This window comes from Globicephala melas, chromosome X (assembly GCF_963455315.2).
Source record: "Globicephala melas chromosome X, mGloMel1.2, whole genome shotgun sequence".
Classification (NCBI taxonomy): Eukaryota; Metazoa; Chordata; class Mammalia; order Artiodactyla; family Delphinidae; genus Globicephala; species Globicephala melas.
The window spans coordinates 113,709,383-113,731,307 of NC_083335.1; the positions used below are offsets into that span (position 1 = coordinate 113,709,383).

Consider the following 21,925-nt stretch of genomic DNA (forward strand, 5'->3'; position numbering starts at 1 on the left):
TTCCCCGCGCGCCCGGCCCACGTCCCGAAGAAGCTTAAAGTCCCGCCCTGGCTACGCTCCCCGTGTCGGAGCCCGAACCTGTTTTCCACCCAGCTCTGCACCTGTTCTCTGTCCTGACTGCCTGACTGCCTGACTGCCCCTGCTGCCATCGCTCCGGGCCTCCGGCCGCGGTGACGCGCCGGCGCGCTAACTTGGGCCCACCTCTGGCCTCGCCGTGGCCCCACCCCTCCTTGGAGCCGGACCATCTTTGTTGCACACCTTAGAACTGTAAAGCCACGCCTCCACGGACATGCCGCGCCCACGTTCACGGTAAATCCTTACACTGCGCCTACACCAGGGCCCTCCTTTCTGTTACGTCACTTGCGTCCCATACGCTACTCCGTGGCCCCGCCTCTTCATCGGCGTCCACGCCCCTGATCCGAGTCCTTTCACATTCCTCTTATCCTCTGGGCCACGCTCGTTTCGCTGACCCCACGCCGCTCTCTTGTGACCATTTCTCTGCTTTCCACTCTGGTAATTCCTCTGCCCACCTCTCCCGCAGTCTCGACCAATCCTGTCTTGCCTTTACGAGCGGCTACGCACCGACTGAGTCCCACATTTTCAGGTCAAGCCTCTGTGCTACGCCGAGGCCACGCCCCTCCCGAAGTGGCAGTCGCTGCCGCTCCTTCCCACGGTTGTCCAAACCCCGCCCCTCAAGCCCGGGTTATATTCCACTCCCCTCTGTCCTGGCCAATCCCGGCGCTCCGCCTATGCCGCACTGTACAACCCTGAGGTCCCCATTGATCACGCTAACTCCGCGCATGCGCGATTCCCTGCATTCCGCATTCCGCCATGGCCACGCCCTGGGTTCCCAGGACATCCCCTTCTGGTTGGACTCTGGCCTGGTCCACGCCTCCTGCTCTCCCTCTGCTGGCCGAGCCTGGTCCTGGGAAGCCGCAGAGAAGCGGGCGGGGCTCACGAATTTTAGGAGAAAGTCGCCCGGGTCTCGGAGCTAGATGTTAGTGGCGTGTATAGGGTGAGACGAGCCTGCGGATCTCTGCTCCACGCCTAAAAATGGATTTTCTTCATATTTCTCCCAGTTCCAAACACCAGAAGTCCAAGAGCAGAAACCGGATAGGAAACGTAACTGAGGACCAACTGGAACTGTGTTCCTACCAGCTTCCCAGCCGACTTTAAATGCTAGCGGGCTGCATGGAGTAAGCGCACTCCTCTACTTCCTGATGGATGTCTCCTTCAGACGACTTTTTTAGGTACCTTGTGCCCTCCTGCTGTCTAGGACCTGTGGAGACAACACCACACTTAGATTTCTGCTTCTGGCCCCCTACTTTGAGATTAATTTTCTTTACTCTCTCCATTTACAATTCTGGGTCCACAGGAGAAAAGTGAAGAGGTTATTACCAGCTTTATTTATTTATTTTTTTCTTGTCCAGAAACCTCTGAGTGGGCGCTCCTAGGGGAAGGGCACTTTCCATTAGCCATTCAGTTATTCATTCATTGAAGTCATATTTATGGAGTACTATGTTCCAGTGACAAGACAAACTTCAAGGAGCTTATAGTCTGTTCCCCAGCTTGGGTTTGGATGGGACAAGAATTGATGAGAAAGTTAGGGAAGATGTGGTAAGGGGGTCGGTTATAGGTGGAAAAGGACTTGGTAAGTGCTGGTCTCTTTCTTTTAAATTGAGGGATAATTGACATGTTACATTTTATTGGTTTCAGGGGTACACATAATGATTCAATATTTATATAATTGTGAAATGATCACCACAATAAGTCTAGTTAACATCCACACATAGCTACAAGTTTTTTTTCTTGTGATGAGACCTTTTAAGGTTTACTCTCTTTGCAACTTTGAAATATGCAACACAGTATTATTAACTGTAGTCACCTTTCTGTACATTGCATCCCCATGGTTTATTTATTGTATCAATATAACTGGAAGTTTGTAGCTTTTTGCCACTTTCACCCATTTTACCCACCCCCACACCCTGCCTCTGGCAACCACCAGCCTGTCCTCTGTATCTGTGAGTTAGGTGTTTTGTTTTTTGTTTGTATGTGTGTTTTTTAGATTCCACATATAAGTGAGATCATATGGTATTTGTTTTCTCTGTCTGGCTTATTTCACTTAGCATAATGCCCTGCATGTTCATTTGGGTTTTTTTGGTTTTTTGGTTTTTTTGTTTTTTGCGGTACGCGGGCCTCTCAGTGCTGTGGCCTCTCCCGTTGCGGAGCACAGGCTTCGGACGCGCAGGCCCAGCGGCCACGGCTCAGGGGCCCAGCCGCTCCGCGGCATGTGGGATCTTCCCAGACCAGGGCACGAACCCGTGTCCCCTGCATCGGCAGGCGGGCTCTCAACCACTGCGCCACCAGGGAAGCCCCATTTGTTTGTTTTTGAGAAGCACAGTTTTTTTGATTTTTAGTCCCAACGGAAATCCTGATTCCTCATCATAATGATGCTATGAACTAAGCAGGAAACAAGTGTCATAAAGTGTAAGTGTCATAAAGAGTTTCATACAGATCCCCTCAATGTAAACTGTTGCCACAATCACAAAGCACAACTAAATCAATTTTATGAACCACCCAAACTTTCCTGTTTATTTGAGATCACAGGCCCTCAGTGATATGACTTAGCTAGGGCAGCATTTAGATCATCATTCCCCACGATGGCAAGTAAGTTTTAGCTCACATGTCGACTGACTGAATAACTGCATTGGGAAGTTTTGTGGCTGAGTCCAGGCTCCGAAGGAAAATGTTCTGTAATAGATTAACAATGTCTGTTGTGAGTCCAGGATGGATGAGTGGTTGCAACAACCTATCTGGCATCTCTGATTTGTAGTAATAGAGGTCTTGCATGCACGTCTTTTAGGCGGTCTTCAAAAACATTTCGTACTGTAAGTTTTTGATGTTTTCAGACAGTAGAAAGATCAAGGTCACCGTCACTGGGCAAAACTTAAGGGCAGAAACTTTGATGTGTTGATTACTTCATATGCTTTGTATATCAAGCAGAATGAGGGTAGCTTAAAATTCTGTTATGAAAATGAGAGCATCTAACCTGAAAGATACATGGCCCCTCTACCTCTTTGTAGAGGTTGGTAAAGGCGGGTACCTATTGGCAGGACTAAATGTGACTGGGTGACACTAACTGGCAGCCAGATATAAGATTAAGAATGGAAAATACTACTCCATAGAGCATGGTTACAATAATCTTTAGCCTAGAAAGAATATCATGACTTGTCAAAACTGTGAGAAAACTCTTTTTTAAAAAAAAATTAATTTATTTTGGCTGCGTTGGGTTTTCATTGCTGGGCACGGGCTTTCTCTGGTTGCGGTGAGCTGGGGCTACTCTTCGTTATGGTGCGCGGGCTTCTCATTGTGGTGGCTTCTCTTGTTGCGGAGCACGGGCTCTAGGCACATGGGCTTCAGTAGTTGTGGCACGCAGGCTCAGTAGTTGTGGCTCGCAGGCTCTAGAGAGCAGGCTCAGTAGTTGTGGCACACGGGCTTAGTTGCTCCGTGGCATGTGGGATCTTCTCGGACCAGGGCTCAAACCTGTGTCCCCTACATTGGCAGGCGGATTCTTAACCACTGCGCCACCAGGGAAGTCCTGAGAAAACTCTTAATACAACACCCAAGCAAAGTTGGAAAGAGTTAAACGTTCTGGAAGAAATGTCAGTAAAGTCTTGTTTTTACTACATGGGACTTATTTTTTTTCATTTTTATTTTTAAAATTTTTATTTATTTATTTTCATTGAAGTATAGTTGGTTTATAATGTTGTGTTAGTTTCCGGTGTACAGCAAAGTGATTCAGTTATATATATTTTTTCAGATTATTTTCCATTATAGTTTATTATAAAATATTGGATATAGTTCCCTGTGGTATACAGTAAATCCTTGTTGCTTATCCATTTTATGTATAGTGGTGTGTATCTGTTAATCACATACTCCTCATTTATCCCCCACCTTTCCCCTTTGGTAACCATAAGTTTCGTTTCTATGTCTGTGAGTCTCTGTTTTGTATAAAGATTCATTTGTATTATTTTTTAGATTCCACATATAAGTGATATCCTATAACATTTTTCTTCCTCTGTCTGCCTTGCTTCACTTTGTGTGATATTTTCTAGGTCCGTGCACATTGCTGCAAATGGCAATATTTCATTCTTTTTTATCACTGAGTAATATTCCATTGTGTATCTATACCACATCTTCTTAAGCCTATCGTCTGTTGATGGGCACTTGGGTTGCTTCCATGTCTTGGCTATTGTAAATAGCGCTGCTGTGAACATTGGGGTGCATGTATCTTTTCAAATTAGAGTTTTCATCTTTTCCGGATATATGCCCAGGAGTAGGATTGCTGGATCCTATGGTAGCTCTATTTTTAGTTTTTTAAGGAACCTGCGTACTGTTTTCCATAGTAGCTGCAGCAATTTACATTCTACATAGGACTTATTTTAATGTATTGGTCTTCATGCAGATGAGACACTCAGACAGGCGCATATGCATCCTGTTTATGAAACCGTCCTTTAAATTGCTACCTTAGGAATATAAAGTTGGCAGAATTACACTCACTCAGTTTGTCTGAATTAATCTTCATTTCCAAACATTAGTGATTAACTTTCTCTGAACTAGAAAATTGTTACCCTGTGTGAAAAAAAGGCAAGGTTCATAATGGTTACAGTTGTTGATTAACCTACAAAATTTGATGAGCCTTCGAATATCGTAGCTTCAGATTTTTTTTCTCATCTTGAAAAGGGCATAAGGTACGGGAGTGGAGACAAAAATTTTCCAAAGCCCAGGGTTCCTTGTTTATTAAAGATACTGGGAGTTGTTTTTCTCTGGCTGGGAATGTCAAAAAAATTGCAGTGTACCTCGTGATACTTCATTTCCACAGTCTTGAGCTCCTTAAACTGCCCATTTATGATTCAAATAAGTCAATTCAGTGTTATTAAATTACCAAATATTCATGGGCCGTGAGAAATGCAAATGGAACCAAATATAGTCCCTGCCCTCCAGGAGCTTAAAATTTGTAGGACCCAAAAGCAAATCATGTTGGCAATAGATCCATGTACAAATGTGAACAAAATGCTATGGGAACATAGGACAAAGAGAGAATAAAAAGTTAGTAGATTAGACAAGTCCACAGCAAATAGTAACAGCTAAAAATCTATAACAAAAAGAAAAGAAAAGAAAGATTCCTCGAAGGAGGTGATCATTGAGATAGACCTGTAATAGTGGTTAAGATGTTTAAAGATAAAAAAATGAAAGCTCACAGTGTTCAAGGTTGTATAGGTTTACAAAATACCTGTTTGTGACAGTGAAACAGAACAATCAGCTTCAAAATTTAAAAGCTACATTGGTTCTCCCTGCTACATCTTGTTTTATTGCAGGTAAATGGAGCATACATAATCCCCCATATGCGTTTACAGCTCTGATGTACTTTAAAAGGCATCTTGTGTGAATCAAAAGAACAACTCACGTGTTTTCTTTTCGTGTGGTCTCATATTTAATTCACCCTCCAGAGCAGTAGATCAATAGTTATGTGCCAAGAAACTGCTTTCCAGTAGTGTTGTGGAGTATAAAAAAGCACAGAGAAATCAATTTCTCTTTCCTGTCTCAGGAGACTCAGTGCCTTTCATATTGCTCACGGCTACAGTAGTCTCAATTTTTTATCTGCGTTCTCTAAACTCTAAATATTGGCAGTAAATAGGACCATATTCAGAATGATTGAAAATGCGTTAGTTGCCATCATTACCACTGTTACTGATAAATTATTAAGCTCCTATTTGTGAAATTGCTGAAATGAGCATTGTATGAAGCAAGTTTGATATGAATTCTCTGGAGGTTTAATACTTAAAATTGTGCATGAAAATAAAGGCTAAGTATGTACAGGATTTTGAAAAGTGGAAGAAAAAAACCCGATATGTTGAGAGGCAAGAACAATAGCATCTAGTTCTGTGTTCCACGTCTTTTATTGAACTCTCAAGCTCTTTAGTTGTTAAATCATTTTTAGCATGTTCCAAGTGATCCAGACCTTGTAAGAGTCTTCATATTTTACGTCAAGTTATTGACGGTGTCTTATTTTATCATTATACGTTTTCTCTCTCTATTCATCTGACAGGACCTATAAAAGTCAATATTTTAAATCATTTCATTTTTGGCTGCTGTTTCTTTTGCTAATGACAAGTACTCTTCTAAGCAAATACTGGGGTATAGAAAAATAAAACTGTAACTATAGACTATTTAGAAAATAGAATGAGATCACTGTACATCTGTACTTCTTATGTCATGTGGCCAGAACAGTAGTCCAAGGAAAATTCATAGCCACAGATATTTTCACATTAACTGAGAAAGATTAAAAATAAATAAGCCTAGTAGCCAACTCAAGAGTTATAAAAAGAACAAGAAAACCAGTATGACAGAAAGAGTAAAGACTTAATAAATGTAAAGATGGATGAATCAGAAAGCAGAAAGAAAGGAATTAAAAATTAAATGCAAGATCTTGTTGTTTGATTAAACAACAACAAAAATAGGTAAATTTCTGGAAAGAACAAAGGGGAAATGAGAAAAAAATTAATATATAACTAGAAAATATAAAGGGAATGTAACAGTGAATGGAGTATTTTATGGGAAATATTGTATAAAGTCCATGAGAAAACTGGAACATCTTAATGAAATGAATGCATTTCTTGGATACTGTAAACAGTGAAAAGGGACTCAGAAAGAAATACGAAACCTGAAATTACTGGCAATATAAGAAAAATTTAAAAGAACTCTTCCTCCGAAATATGTATGGTCCAGAATCTTCAACTCTGAATATTTTATTTCTTCTACATTTTCAAGTATTTGTAAACATAGACAATGTTAGAAATCTATCTGTACCATTTTTAACATGGTAATAATACGAGGGCTGGAGAAAAGAATCAGCGCTTGAAAAGGAACCTAAATATTCTTCTACAAAAATGGATTTAAAAACCTAAAGAAAGAAAAACACAGCAACTAAGTCCAGAAGCATGTTAGAAATCATCAAACTGAGCTTATCTAAGGGTTGGATCAGTGTAAAGAAATTTTAAACTATAATGTACCAAGTGGTAAAAATTCTCGGATCATATTAATAGATACTGAAAAGGCAGGTGATACAATTCAATATAGGTTATTGAATACAATTCAGTAAAGGGAATTTTCAGTAAACTAGGAATAAAATAAATTTGATATATCTCATGATCTATCAATTTTAAAGTGACTCACCAGGGAATTCCCTGACCATACTGCAGTTAGGACTCCGCGCTTTCATTGCCGAGGGCACGGGTTCGATCCCTGGTCGGGGAAGTAAGATTCCGCAAGCCAGACAGCGCGGCATGCATGCATGCATGTATGCATAGATAAATAAATGAAAATAAAGCGACTCATCAGATCCCGTGGAGGGCCCATGTGATTGCCACCGTGATGTTTCCCTGTTCCCATAGGGCCACTACAGTGAGACAAAACAACAATAACATCACACGAGAACATACAAGAAGATCCAAGGCTACGGAAGGTGTGTTTCAACTATTAAAATATATTCACATTGGTCGTCCATGCGGGTAGTAGTATGGGTATTTTGTACTTTTCTCTTTTTGCCTCTCTGTATTTTCTGTACAGAACTTCTATTCTTTTTTCTATTGTTTTTAAAAATGAGACAACAAACATTGAGAAATCATAATTCAGAAGAGAAGAGATTTTCTTCTCTTTTCAAATGAGTGGCTTACACTGACAAAAACTCAGCATTTTACTGTCTTCAAGCCTCGTCACATAAGTGACTAAGTAAAAGCAGAAGAGAGACATTTGATATATTTATGAAGTTTTAAGGCGAAAAGAAGGCTGAATCAGATTTCTGTCTCGCTAACACAGCTTTGTTCCTTGATGCAAATAATCAGCTTTGTTACGTCTCTGTCTATTCCCTCCCCGCCCCCAGGATGCCTTTATCTAGTCTAACATTTCCTAAGATAACTTCATCTAGTCTGACTATTTTCAGGGGTCAGTTATGCGGGCCCTTCCTTCTAGGAAATTTCCATTTCATCTAATAGTGAAATTTCTGGAATGACTACTAGGCTAACTTTTGGCCACTTCTCTCTCTAGTACAACTTTTCCTGACTCTGTGCCCCGGCAACCAAGGTGAAGGAGATGAGGAAAAGCTCTTAAGTGGAGTTAGCCAACAGCAGTGGGTCATCTACGATAAGCTGTCACCCTAACCAGGAAGGGGAAATGAGAAGTGTAGCTGTTGATATTTTTCTTGTTGCTGCTTTAAAAATCCAGATTGTCTGTTTAACAGCCGGGTCACCTGATCTGATTTTTCCATTCATGGTTTTCAAGCAACGAGGTGGAATGTGGGGACTGAACACATGCAGAGGCAGCATGGTAGAGAGGAAAGTCCTGACACTGACCCGCTGGGGGGCTTGATCGGCACCTGTAGAATGCCCACTAGGGGAAAGGTTCTTCTCCACTCACTGCCGTAGTCCTCAGAGCATCTCTGAGGTTTCGTTACAATTTCAGTTTTGATCAGTGATGACCCTGAGACACAGTCGGGTTCAGTGTGGTGGAGATAGGGTTCAAGTGTAAGTCATCCAGGCTGGTAAAATGACACCCATTCCACTCCCTGTTGCCAGCAATGCCTTAAATACTGGATCCTCGGTTTCCTCGTATGTAAGATGATTATACCACAGCAACTGTGGGGTGCTGTTTTGAGGATTAGAGAAATAATTCAGCAAAGCTAGTTCATGGTCGGTAGCTCCTAATTACTGTCGTGTAGCTGCACTGAGCAATGTAGTTGCTTAGCTACATGTTTCTACTTAACTTAAATTAACTTAGTAAAAGTTCATTTTCTCAGCAGCACTGGCCCCATTTCAAGTGCTCAACAGCCACCGATGCCTAGTGGCGTCCGTATTGTATACATAGTGTACAGTGCAGATATAGAACATTTCCATCATCACAGAATGTTCCATTGGATCGCACTGCTGTACATCATTAACTTTTGATTTTACACAACTACCAGAGCTTAGCGCTGAGCAAAACCATTCTCTTTGAGTTGGAAACTCTCCTGAATGTTTACCTGTGGAGGTGAGAGTCTAATGAGGCCAGTCTTGGAAGGGTGTCCTTTGTTCACCAGAGATAGAAAGGAGTGATGTTTGTTTCCTAAATTAAGAGAGTCTATCTATACGCCAGAGATATTTCAGCCCTGAAAAGATGGGAAGTTCATGCCAAGGTAAACCTCCAGAAAGGACTAATGCTTTCCACCGTGCATTTAACCAGACAACAACAGAAGAAAGGTGGGGGGAGGATTCCGACTTTTGGGTCAGCAGAGAAAACATTCTTTAGAGGTAGAATTTGGAAAGGACAGCTAATCTGTTTTCCAAACAGATTTTCGTAAATAACTGACAGGAGATGGGCTGCTTCTCTCAAAAGTATTAACCCAGATGATGGGGGTTAATCATTAAACCTTTTAGTTGGTGGCTTGCTTGTTTGTCTGATATTCTAATCCGGGTCACAGAATGGCTAAGGCAGCTTTAAGCGAAGGGTGGATTTTTTTTCCCTCCGTTTGTCTTGTGTTTTCCAGTTTGAAAGAATGTTGTGGCTGCTCTTTTTTCTAGTGAGTGCTATTCATGCCGAACTCTGTCAGCCAGGTACGTAAGCCTTGAAACTTCAAAATAGATGAACAGTTTTCTAAATGATTGACAAGTCTCTGCCTGAAAGACTTCTTTATTTTTCTAAATCTGCCGTCGTGTCATGGCTTGAAAGTTGAGCCTGTGAATGTTTTATGAGTTTGAAATTAAAATTTCAGCCATTTAAGATGATTGCAGTTAAAATTCCGGAAGTATCTGGGGCAGTTTACTTGCAATTCTGTTGATTCGAGTTGCATTAAATATTAGCATCTATCAGGTTCCATTTTGGCAGATTTTATCATCATATAGTGCTCTCTGTCTTTTCTCTCTCTGGCAGATGCAGAAAATGCTTTTAAAGTGAGACTTAGTCTCAGAACAGCTCTGGGAGATAAAGCAGTAAGTGAAGAAACTTGTATGTTCCTTTAAAATTTTGTTTGCTGATAACACTGCTCTCTCTTCATAGTTATCTTAAACTTGTATAGATTGCTTCTAAAGACCTGAAATCTGATATTTTCTTAAAGCAAAAAAGATTGTAGTGAAATAGAAATTGTTAGTAAAGTGATTTTGCCTGAAGTATTTAATCTGCAGTGTGTGCTGGAAAATATGTGAAGTTCTGTGCTGCCCCAAACAATTTTGCAAGCCTGCACGTTTCAGCCTAGCAGAGTGGAGCAGAGGGGCCTGAGTCAGGCTCTTAGGTGTGGGCTGGGCTCTGCTCCTCACCGTTGTGGTCATTTGAACTTTGTCAGTGACTTTTCTCATCATTGAAAGGAGGGCACATTTCACCCGCATGAGATCTTTCATGGCACAAAACGTTCCAATTCTCAGGTGAGGTTTCTTCAATTCTTCTCAGATGTCAAAGTAATAGCATGAAATATATGCTTATGAAATTAAAGTTAAAAAAATACTCATGGGGCTCCGGTAGCTATAGGAACAGTAAAGACTGTTGAATTAATAAGATGGAGTTGTGTCATTCTAGTTTTGGTTTTCCGGCATGGTCTGTGACCATTTTCCCGAATAGAAGGTGATAGTAAGACGCCTCAGGCTAGAGATGATAAAAGAGTGCTAAAGATAGTTGGAAGTATTCAGTTGGCAGGGCTGGAACCGTTTTGTTCGCTCGCTCCGTGAGTAATAATCATTCTAACTGCCACCATTCCTTGAGAACTTAGTTTACTTTCTAGCTGGAACCCTTCTAATCACTTTGCTCACATCAGCTCATTTAGCCCTCACAAAAACCCTTTGAGGAAGGTGGCATGGGTATTCCCATTCTCATTAGGTGGATGAGAAAACTGAGGCACAGAGACATTATGTGGCCTACTCAAGATGTCAAGTCAGCAAGGGGCAGGGGTCAGGTTTGAACCCAGGCAGTCTGACTGCAGAATCCACCATCTCTGCCAGTGCGTAGGGTTGCTTATCCCAGGATCCTCTGAGGGCAGGCCCCGTGCTGGATGCTGGGGATGCAGTGCAGCTAAAACCAGGCTTATCCTTGCCCCCTAGGGGAGCTTATAGTAGTGGAATTGGTTGCATATTAATGAACCAAATGCAAGTGTGTAATCTTGGCAAGCGTTACAGGGAGGAGAAGTACGTAGGGGCTTTGGCCTCATGAGGGGCCGGAGGAACTGGCATTTGTGTGAGGTCTAAAGCAGGAGTAAAAGTGAACCAGGGGATGAAAGGAAAGAGGGTGGAGGGACCAGCACATGCAAAGGCTTATTATAGGAAAGAACTTGGGGAGAGTGAAGGGTGGAAGGAGGGCAAGGTGCCTGGAAGTGGAGCAGTGGGGAGGACCATGGCACATGATGAGCTTCGGGCGGAAGGAGGGGTCAGGCCAAAGAATGTGTGGGCTGTGTTGAGGAGTTTTGATGTTCTATATATATATATATATATATATATATATATATATATATATATTTATTTATTTATTTATTTATTTAAATTAATATATCCATTTATTTATTTATTTTTGGCTGCGTTGGGTCTTTGTTGCTGTGCACGGGCTTTTCTCTAGTTGCAGCGAGCGGGGGCTATTCTCTGTTGCTGCGCACGGGCTTCTCGTTGCGGTGGCTTCTCTTGTTGCAGAACACGGGCTCTAGGCATGCTGGCTTTCGTAGTTGTGGCACGTGGGCTCTAGAACGCAGGCTCAGTAGTTGTGGCACGCGGGCTCAGTAGTTGCGGCTCACGGGCTCTAGAGCGCAGCCTCAGTAGTTGTGGCACACGGGCTTAGTTGCTCCATGGCATGTGGGGTCTTCCCGGACCAGGGCTCGAACCCGTGTCCCCTGCATTGCCAGGCAGACTGCTAACCACTGCACCATCAGGGAAGTCCTTGATATCTTTAAAGCGACGAGGAGTTTCGTGGAAGGGGCGTCATGACAGAATTTGTGTTTACAAGACACTTTGGCTACAGTGTGGAAGACAGAGTCCAGGCGCCTGGAGTAGAGAGGAGGAGCCAGTTGGGAGGCAGGTGGAGTAGTGCAGGTGGGAGATGATGGCTATTTGGAGTATGGTGTGTTGGTGGAGAGAGAGAGGGGGCAGTGAAGGGATTTGAGAGTCACGGGGATGGGATGACAAGGAAGAGAGGACGGCGGGTGAAGCATAAGCTTTTGTTTCTAATTATGCAGCGGGATGCCTGATGGCCCATTTATGAGTCAGGGAACCAAGAACCAACAAGAAAACCATGGCTTTAATTTTGGACTTACTGAGTTTGAGGTATTATTGACAAACAGGCAAGGACAGAGCTGGCTTGAGATACACATTCCTGCGTCACCTGCACTGAGGTGGTAATGACAGTGCTGAGGGAGAAAGCGGAGGGTGGCAAGAGGAGAGGGGCTAGCCTTGAGCTTAGCGATTCTCGAAAGCTTAAAGCCCTTGTAGAGGAGGGTGAACCTGCAAAGGAGGCAGAGGGGCAGGAGGACAACCAGGACGATGCTGTATCACGAAAGGGAAGAGAGTGCCTTCAGATGAAGGGACTGTTCAAGAGCATCAAATGCTGTTGAGAGGCCAAGCGAGGCGTGACTGAAAACTGCTCATTGTGTTGAGCAACGTGAAGGTCATTGGTAACGTGAGAGAGCCGCTTTGTGGAGTGGAGTGATTGGAAGGCAGATGGTGGAGGAGGTTAAGAATAAGTGGGCAGTGGGGCTTCCCTGGTGGCGCAGTGGTTAAGAATCTGCCTGCCAATGCAGGGCACACGGGTTTGAGCCCTAGGTCCGGGAAGATCCCACATGCTGGGGAGCAGCTAAGCCCGTGTGCCACAACTACTGAGCCTGCGCTCTAGAGCCCGCGAGCCACAACTGCTGAAGCCCATGTGCCACAACTGCTGAGCCTGCGTGCCTAGAGCCCGTGCTCCGCAACAAGAGAAGCCACCGCAATGAGGCCCGCTCACCGCAATGAAGAGTAGCCCCTGCTCGCCGCAACTAGAGAAAAGCCCCCGCACAACAACGAAGACCCAACACAGCCACAAATAAATAAAATAAATAAATTTATATTAAAAGAAAAGAGTAAGTGGGCAGTGACCGTGTAAAGACAGAAGGATGGACAACTCCTTTGGGAATTTTGGCTCTGAAGGGCAGGAGAGAGACAGCAATGGGTAGAAGAAGGAGGACTGAATAAAGTGATTTAGTTTTGCTGTTGTTTTAATGGGAAAGAGTTCAGAGTCATGGTTCAGAGTCAATGGACAGCCTCCAGTCAGCACTGAATGCACAGAAGAGAGGGGAAAACTGTATTGTTTAGATCCTGGGAAGGGCCGAATGGAAGCGTTCCTAATAGAGGTGGACAGAACAGCCGTTGACAGGAGGAGAAACACCACATCTGGCCCTTCGGGGGAGGATGTGGATAAGACATGTGTCTATGGAGGAAGTTTTGTACTTGGTGTCAGGAGGGCGGGGGAGTGTGAGTGGATGACTCGAGATGTATCAGTAACTTATAAAACAAGAGCTCCTAGTGAGAGTGAGGTTTGAGGGAAGCACTGAGATTTGGGGAGGCCTGAAGGAGCTTTGAAATAGTCATTGTGAACTTTGAGAGAGAGAAAACTGATGGAGAATCCTAACGGGATCCCGGGCAATTTGGGAGTAGGTCATCATGAGTTTAGAGTTAAGCCACAGAACCTGTTTTGTGATTTTCTCCAGTTACACTTGATTACCACCTAAAATGTGGGGTCAGCCACTTCAGTTTGCTAGGGCTGCTGTAACACAGTACCACAGATTGAGTGGCTTAAACAACAGAAATTTGTTTTCTCTCATTCTGGAGGCTGGAAGTCCAAGGTCAAGGTGTCAGCGGGGTCGGTTCCTTCTGAGTTCTGTGAGGGAGGGATGTGTTCCAGGCCTCTCCCCTTGGCTTCTAGATGGCTGTCTTCTCCCTGTGTCTACACGTCTTCCCTCTGTATGTGTCTGTGACAAATCTCCTGTTCTTCCAAGGACACCCGTCATATTGGATTAGGGCCCACCCTAGTGATCTAATTGTAACCTGATCACCTCTGTAAAGACACTATCTCCATATATGGTTCTATTCTGAGGTACTGGGGGGTTAGGATTTTAACATATGAATTTCTTTGTAGGGGGGTACAATTCAGCCCATAATACACACATACACTCAAGTTTTCAGCTAAGAGTATAAAAAGTAAAATTGTACCGGTGTTAATAAAGGGAAGGAAGCTGAGAAGGGGAGTCAGTTTATGAGGGAAAGGTGAAAGGGAAGGAGAGAATCAACTGTTTATGTCCAGGATGAGATGTCCAAGTGACCTGTTTGTTGACTGGCTACTAATACTGCAGATTTGGAAGAAGATAATGCAATGGGAAACACACCACAATTACAATGATAGAATAGCCAGGAAACTCTATCCTGAACATTATGGTGACATGATTTATCATGGTCTCCAGTCTTTATTGTATGAGGAAGATGAGAGAGAGACACAGACACACACCAACACCAGTGTGGCCACAGTTAGAACCCAGTGGACCAATTTTTACCCCATGCCTCTTCACTTTACCTTCGGTTTTACTTCTCTTTCAGTACACCTGGGATACAAATGAAGAATATCTCTTCAAAGCGATGGTGGCTTTCTCCATGAGAAGAGTTCCCAACAGAGAAGCAACTGAGTAAGTAAGCAATGAAAAGTCTAAATTGATTGTTTGCAAGTATTATTTGAGACAGGACATTAATTCAAAACTCAATCTTGAAAATAAGGTATACATCTAATTTTTAAGGGACCCACATTTTAATTCAACATTAAAAAGAACCTTTATAATCTAGCTCAGCTTACAGTTTATATCATGTTCTAACAATGCTCTTCATTCAATAGGCACTATGAAGATAAATATAAAAATTTGTAGTTACATGTCATAAGCTTTCTACATTTCTCTCTCTCTCTGTATATATATATTATATAAGTTGAAGTTATATATTATAAGTTGAAGATTAAGATGCTGACAAGGTAGATTTTATTCTGAGCCCTCTTCTTTCAGCTTGTAGGCAACACCAGATCTTTGTATGCTCACACGACCTCTTCTTTGTTGAGGGGGAAGTGGCAGGGGAGAGAGTGAGCATTCTGGTGCCTTTTTGGATGAGGGCACTAATCCTCTCTATCAGGGCTCCACCATTATGACCTCATTTAACTGTAATTATCTCCTTATAGGCCCTATCTCCAAATATTAATACATTCACATTTGGGGTTAGGACTTCAATATATGAACTCGGAGGGCAAGGGGATAAGTGCATAGCACTCATTTTGAAAATAACTTACATAGATATAGGTTCATTGCACTGTTGGTATCTATCATAGCACCTTGTTTATTTTCTTCAAAGCCTTAGTACAACTTTTAATAGTTTTACATTTGAATCTGTTCTTCCGAAGGAATCTTCCCTATTTGTGATGTTTCCTTCCATCTCCATTTGTGATTAGGGTAACACTCCTGGTTTCTCTCTACTCCCTTACTTCACTCTTCCCTTGAGAGGTGAAATGACTGATTTGATTGGTGGGCTGGAGGGATAAACTGGGCATGGGTTCCCTTCTCTTGAGGAGCCGGCCTGCCCTCAGCACGCATTTTTCTGCGCTGCCCCTCACACTAAGTACAGAATCAGGCCCTGCCTGGGCAAGCTTACACACCCACACAGCTGTCCGTGCTGTCTGTAGCTGTAGACTGTTTAGATTGGTAGGTGCCAGATCCTAAGGTGTTAAGTATCTTGCATAGTACACCAGAATATGGTGAACCTGCCTCGGTTCAGCTCTGCCTGGGTCACTATAGATGAATTTATCTCATCGCAGGATATTTTTAAAATTGGGAAGGAAATTTGCCTTTTATTTTGGTCTCTTTTCTGCTTCATTCTTTTGTCTTAATTTTATTGAGAACTTGGCAAAGAGGGTTTCTATTTTTGTCTTCCTCAGACCCACAATGTATTATGCATGGGCTGTGAATATAAGGGATAAAACAGAAGAGTAAAATTTGGGGGAGCAAAATAAACATATGATATGTGGATTTGCGTGTACACAAACACACACATATATACACAACACACATATGTATTTTTTCACACATATGTATTTTAAGATACATAACATATTCACATGATTCAAAAAATTAAAAGAAGGAGGTGTAAGGTAAAACAAAATGATGCCCTACGTGAACTTTACTCTTGTTTTATAGATTTTTAGAAAAGATATATTTGCCTTTATCTTATGCCTTTAAATGGAAGCATTCTTTCCAAAACAATTTATAATAACCTTTTAAAAATTAAAACGAGGGCTTCCCTGGTGGCGCAGTGGTTGAGAGTCCGCCTGCCAATGCAGGGGACACGGGTTCATGCCCCGGTCTGGGAAGATCCCACGTGCTGTGGAGCGGCTGGGCCCATGAGCCATGGCCGCTGAGCCTGCGCGTCCGGAGCCTGTGCTCCGCAACAGGAGAGGCCGCAACAGTTAGAGGCCCACGTACCACAAAAAAATAAAAAAAAAAAAATTAAAATGAGAAGATTGCCTTCCAAAAAATAAAAAAGGAAAAATATAAGGAGAAGAGGGAACCCATGTACACCATTTGTGGGGACGTAAATTGTACAGCCACTGTGGAAAACAGTATGGAGGTTTCTCAAAAAACTAAACATAGAACTACCATATGACCCCACAATTCCATTCCTGGGTATATATCAGAGAAAAAGAAAAACCCTAACTCAAAAAGATACATGCACCCCAATGTACACAGCAGTGTTATTTACAATAGCCAAGACATGGAAGCCACCTAAGTGTCCATCAACAGAAGGATGGATAAAGAAGATGTGGTGTACACACACACACACACACGTATCCACATATATACATATACATACAATGGAATACTACTCAACCGAAAAAATGAATGAAAATTTGCCATTTGCAACAACGCGGATGGACTTGGGAGGCTATTATGCTTAGTGAAATAATAAGACGAGTACTGTATGTTATCACTTATATGTGGAATCTAAAAAATAAAGTAGTGAGTATAACGAAAAGAAACACACAGATATGGAGAACAAGCTAGTGGTTCCCACTGGGGAGAGGGAAGGGGGAGGGGCAAGATAGGGGTAGGGGGTTAAGAGGTACAAACTACCATATATAAAATAAATAAGCTACAAGGATATATTATACAGCACAGAGAATATAGCCAGTATTTTATAATAGCTATAAATGGAGTTATAGCCTTTAAAATTGTGAATCACTGTGTTGTACACCTGAAACATATAATATTGTACATAAAACTATACCTCAATTTTCAAAAACGAAAGAAAAGAGAAAAATATAAGGAAAACAGCCGCTGGTCGTCTCACAATGCTAGCCCCTCAACTAGTCTCTTTTTATCTTATTGTCATTTTTGATCAACAGATTTTATACATCGCTGTGTTCATTGTATTATTACATCCTCTTAGTACCTAAATTTCACCTTGTAAATGACTATGTTATATCACATTTCCATTCTTAGGAAAAGTTAATTTAAATATGTAACATTTCAGATTAGTTTTGAGGAATTCAATTTGGGAATTTGATTTTTCGGAACCTGGACATTGTAGGAGTCTGTGAATATGTAATCTGGTTTATTTGCAAAGGTGTTTTAATTGGAACTGGGTGCATAGGCTCTATAGAGGCTTTTGTTGCCAATGTCAGTTGAAAAATTGAAAAGCGCACACCTAGATTGGGGTCAACAAATTGTTTTCCTGTAAATGCTCAGGCAGCTTGAGTCCCAGCAAGCAGTACTGCTCTCAGGGGGCTGAGGGATGAGGGCTGCCTCATGAATCAGGATGGGCTTAAGATGCAGTACAAGTGCTGCCCCCTAACGGTGGCTGCTTCTTTACATGAGCAGGTTTCCTCTATGGGAAAGGGCACCACACAATGCAAGATGAATTGAAAACAACTTCCCAGACAGGCTGCCTCTCCCGAGTGTGGTGGGTAATAGAAAGGCACCACTAGCTTGGCAAATGGATCCGATTTTAAATGTGCTTTTCAGAGGTCTTTTGGTGCCAGTGTGAGGCAGAGTGGATTCTAGAGGGTGGGAAGTATGCCTGTTAGGATGGCTTTAGGGATTCAAATCTTGAACATTGGCCGATTTTTTAAATCGTTTTTTTCCTATCCTGTCACTGCTTATTCTATGGATACTGCAGAAAACTTAGAGCTACTGAGATGCACTGGGTGGAAGATGTAAAGAGTAACTCACTACAGATAGTCAAATAATGAACAGAGTAATGAAGACTCTTCGTCCCACCTTTCACTCAGTCCTAACTACGGTATCTCATATCAAGCGCGATCACCTCCAGTGACACAGGGCTCAGTGTCTCCTCTGCATATCTGGGAACGTACCGCCAGCCTACTCTTGACCCAGTATAAGCTGGATTGACTCTGCCAGAGGGTGTTCTTCCTAAAGCGAGGTCCTGGCCACATCCATGAAGGACTTGCAGGAGAGCTGAACGGGTCCAGTCACCATGACCCCAAGCAGGCGGTGGAAGAGAAGGTCGAGGTTCCGAGAGGCAGAGGGCGAGGCCCTGCAGAGCGGGTGCGGCGTGTCCACGGCCTTCCCCGCAGGACAGGGGCGGGGATGGGTCCCGGTGCGGGTGCACCACGCAGCCCGCTGGGAGCTGACAGCTGGGTCCATGTGATGGGCGCCCACTAGCGCCCAGGCCACACTAGTGGCCCCCTTGCGTGTTCCCCTGCCCACCTCAGGTCAGGCAGAGCTGCTAGTAGAGAGAAGAGTTGTCTGCGAGAGGAGAGAGAGGCACATCACTCCCCAGCTCGCAGACGTTCCCAGGGCCACTTCCAGCTGCCACCAGAGTAGCAGCACCTGGAGCGCGAGCCACCGTGATGGTGTCCCCAGCCACTGAGACTGTCCCGTGGGTGGAACAGAAACTGGCGCCTGCCTCTTAGCTGGAGAAGTCTGACGGCAAAGGCTGGCTTGAGCCTCCATGGCTGGGTGAGAGAGGGCGGCTTTGCCAACAGCCTGCACTCGGACGGCTGCCCGCCCGGGGCCAAGCAGAGGCCTCCGGAGGGAGCTGCACGAGTCGCTGCCTGTGGGGCCCGAGATCCAAGTGCAGGGCAAAGGGAAGGCGGCAGAGCGGGCAGGGAGGGGCGAGATGGAAGCCTTCGGCCCTGGCCAGAGTGCGTCGTCCTTGTCAGGGGAAGGGGCAGTGCACAGGTCCCCAGACGGTCTCCTGAGGCCCCCCGGGTGCACTCTGGGTGGAGAACGCGAGGACCCGCCCCGGCAGGGGCCACCAGCGGCCAGAGGGCAGCACAAGGAGCCTGGCTAGGGAAAAAGAAGCTTGCCTTTTTCTCTCCTGTCGGATCCCCGCGCTCTCCCACCTCCCTTTTCCATCCCCCGGTGAGCGGGACTGCGGGGAGGTGAGGGGCGAAGCGCAGGAGGGGTGGAGCCAGGAGAGTAAAAGAACAGAGCAGGCCGCTGAGGCCAGCACGGCCGGGGCGAGGGAAGCCGTGTGTTAGGGGCGGGAAGACAGTTCGTCTAGGTTTTGATCAGACCAGACCGGCCTGAGCTCTTCAAGGGCCAGAAGTGACAGGCAAGCTCCATCGCGCCTCCTCGAGATGCTGTCAGGGAGTGAGGGAGAGAAAGAGCTGACAGAGCGCCCACGGCAGTGGTGTGAGAAGCAGAAGCCTCTTCTTCACGGCGCTCGCCTGAGGCCGTCTGTGCCCTACACTGCTGGATGGGGGCCAGAGAATTAAGTAACCTCTGTTGGAAGCCTCCTGTGTAGGCTGCTAGGTAGGCCCTGAGATTTAAATGATGGGTAAATCCAGGTCCCACACAGCACAGGCCCACACCCAAGAAGCTGGCCCTGGGAGTCATGGAAGACGGACGAAATGTGACAGAAACAAGACAGTTCCTTTGAAAGCATTACTTACAAATCTTGATATCAAGTGGTTTTCTTGCTCTTCCCTGGATTTTCTTAAAAGTAGAATGGAAGAGGGAAGGACAAGTTTAAGTGGTAGAAAGTTATGGTTTCATCAGATCAGATTACTTGAAGGTTTCTTGGGACTTTGATTGAAGATGGTAAACAGGTGTTTTCAAGTTTTTATAATAAGGTTTAGGCCAGATTTTCTAAAATAGTTTCATAGGAGTTTTTAAATGTTGAAAGTATTATTATCTCAGGAAAATATGATTAAGTTTAAACTTTAGTCTATTTTCCAGGAAAACTGAGAAATCTAATTGCCTGGTTTGCTCCAATATTGGTTGTTTAGAATAATTTATCATTTTTAGCAGGAGAGGCAGAAGTCTAACTCAGGCCTAGCGTTCCCTTTCTGAGGAAAATGCTGTAAGGCACGGAATGGATTTCTTCGTCTGCCTAATTATTCAAGGATAAGCCTTGTGATCTAAGAACGAACAACATGCTCTTGTATCCACGGTAAGGGGATTAACGGTCTCGTGCCTGTTAAACAGCAGCCCAGCTCCTGTTTAGTCCTTTGATTTCCAGAAACAAGAGCCCGATTCTTCCCACCCTAGTTGGCCCTGTCTGGCGCCACTGATGAGGAGTGGCAGTGGAGCCAGTTCTGAGACAGTTACCTTCAGACCAGGGCTCCCCACACTTGAGGAATGGGAGTGGACCCTTCTACCCTTTTAGTGATTTGCTGACAGGAGCGACTGTATATGTGTAAATACTACAGCTTTGTGAAGTAGTCGGACAAAATTGTTATTCCAGTGAATACAAAGAATTCCATCAGACCCATCTATATTTACAAATCTTGAAAGTGTAGGTTTGCTGTTTAGCTGTGCTAATGCCATTTCAGTCATTATTTATTTATTTTTATTGAGGTATAATGGACAGATCACATTATATTAGTTGCGGGTATACGACATAATGATTTGATATTTGTGTGTATTGTGAAATGATCACCTCAGTAAGTCTAGTTAACATCCGTCACCGTGCATCGTGATGTAATCTTTTTTCTTGTGAGGAGAACTTTGTAAGATTTAGGCATTTCAGTTTATTCATTACATCAAAACATACTTTAAAAGACATGTTTAGTTCAGTAAGTGCTGTCGGCTGATTAATTTTTCATTTTGTGCAAATCTTAGAGGACATTCAGTGTGGTCACATTTAGAAGAAAGGGCGTGGAAGAAGTCACGCTGGTTGGACATAATCTATCACTGGAAGGAATCTGCGTCTTTTGGTCGCTAAGTAAATTATCTACTGAAATCTATAAATCACTCTTCATGTTACTCCCTTTAGCACCCACTTTCCTTACATGTACACTTCCTCTTGGCTACCTCTATCTGCACTATATTCAGGAGTCTTCTTATACTAGAGAGTTGTCTGTGTTATGTTGTCTGAATATTTGTGATTGGGGAAACAAAGTTTTAGGGAAGTAATCTCCCTCCTTTCCTTCCTCCCTTTTCTGTTATTGCCGTGCTGGCCCAATTTACTTTCTCAGTTACTCTCTCTTGGAATAAGGTAGAAACAGTGAGTAAAAACAGTGGAGCTCATTACTCCGTTCTGTTAGTTCATTCATCCGTCTATTCATATCACAGTCACTGAGCGCCCACACGGGCCACACTTCAGGAATACAGGGCCGCACAGTGCAGGGTAGGCTTGGGCCTTGGCCTCGTGGCCCAGGGCCCAGAGAAGTCTTGTGTTGCAGATGGACAGAGTGTTTGATAGGCTCCCAGGGAACGCTCAGCTGATAAAATTGAAAACGATGCTCAAAGCTTGGAGACTATGAAGTTCTACTGTGGGTAGAAATTAGAGCCCCTCCTGACAAAGACTGTGGACAAACCACGTGGAATCCAGAAGCCCTGTGCCCTCCCCTCTGTCCTGTGTCTGTTCTCCGACGGAGCATGGCGTCTTGTGGGCAGATT

General features: G+C 43.8%; 1 protein-coding gene across 3 annotated transcripts in view; it reads left to right on the forward strand.

The window, feature by feature from the left end:
- The window catches only part of CLTRN (collectrin, amino acid transport regulator), a 98,373-nt gene that overhangs the window by 31,938 nt on the left and 44,510 nt on the right, over positions 1-21,925 (forward strand). Inside the window, exons 1-5 of one of the 3 annotated variants that reach the window (XM_060293016.2) lie at positions 36-309; positions 1,080-1,250; positions 7,455-7,525; positions 9,964-10,022; positions 14,625-14,710. In XM_060293016.2, coding sequence (XP_060148999.1) covers positions 1,225-1,250; positions 7,455-7,525; positions 9,964-10,022; positions 14,625-14,710 — 242 coding nt within the window. In that variant the 5' untranslated portion in view covers positions 36-309; positions 1,080-1,224. Of the gene's footprint in view, positions 1-35; positions 310-863; positions 1,251-7,454; positions 7,526-9,963; positions 10,023-14,624; positions 14,711-21,925 lie in introns of those variants that run through there. The other 2 variants (XM_060293017.1, XM_060293019.1) reach the window with 2 other exon arrangements.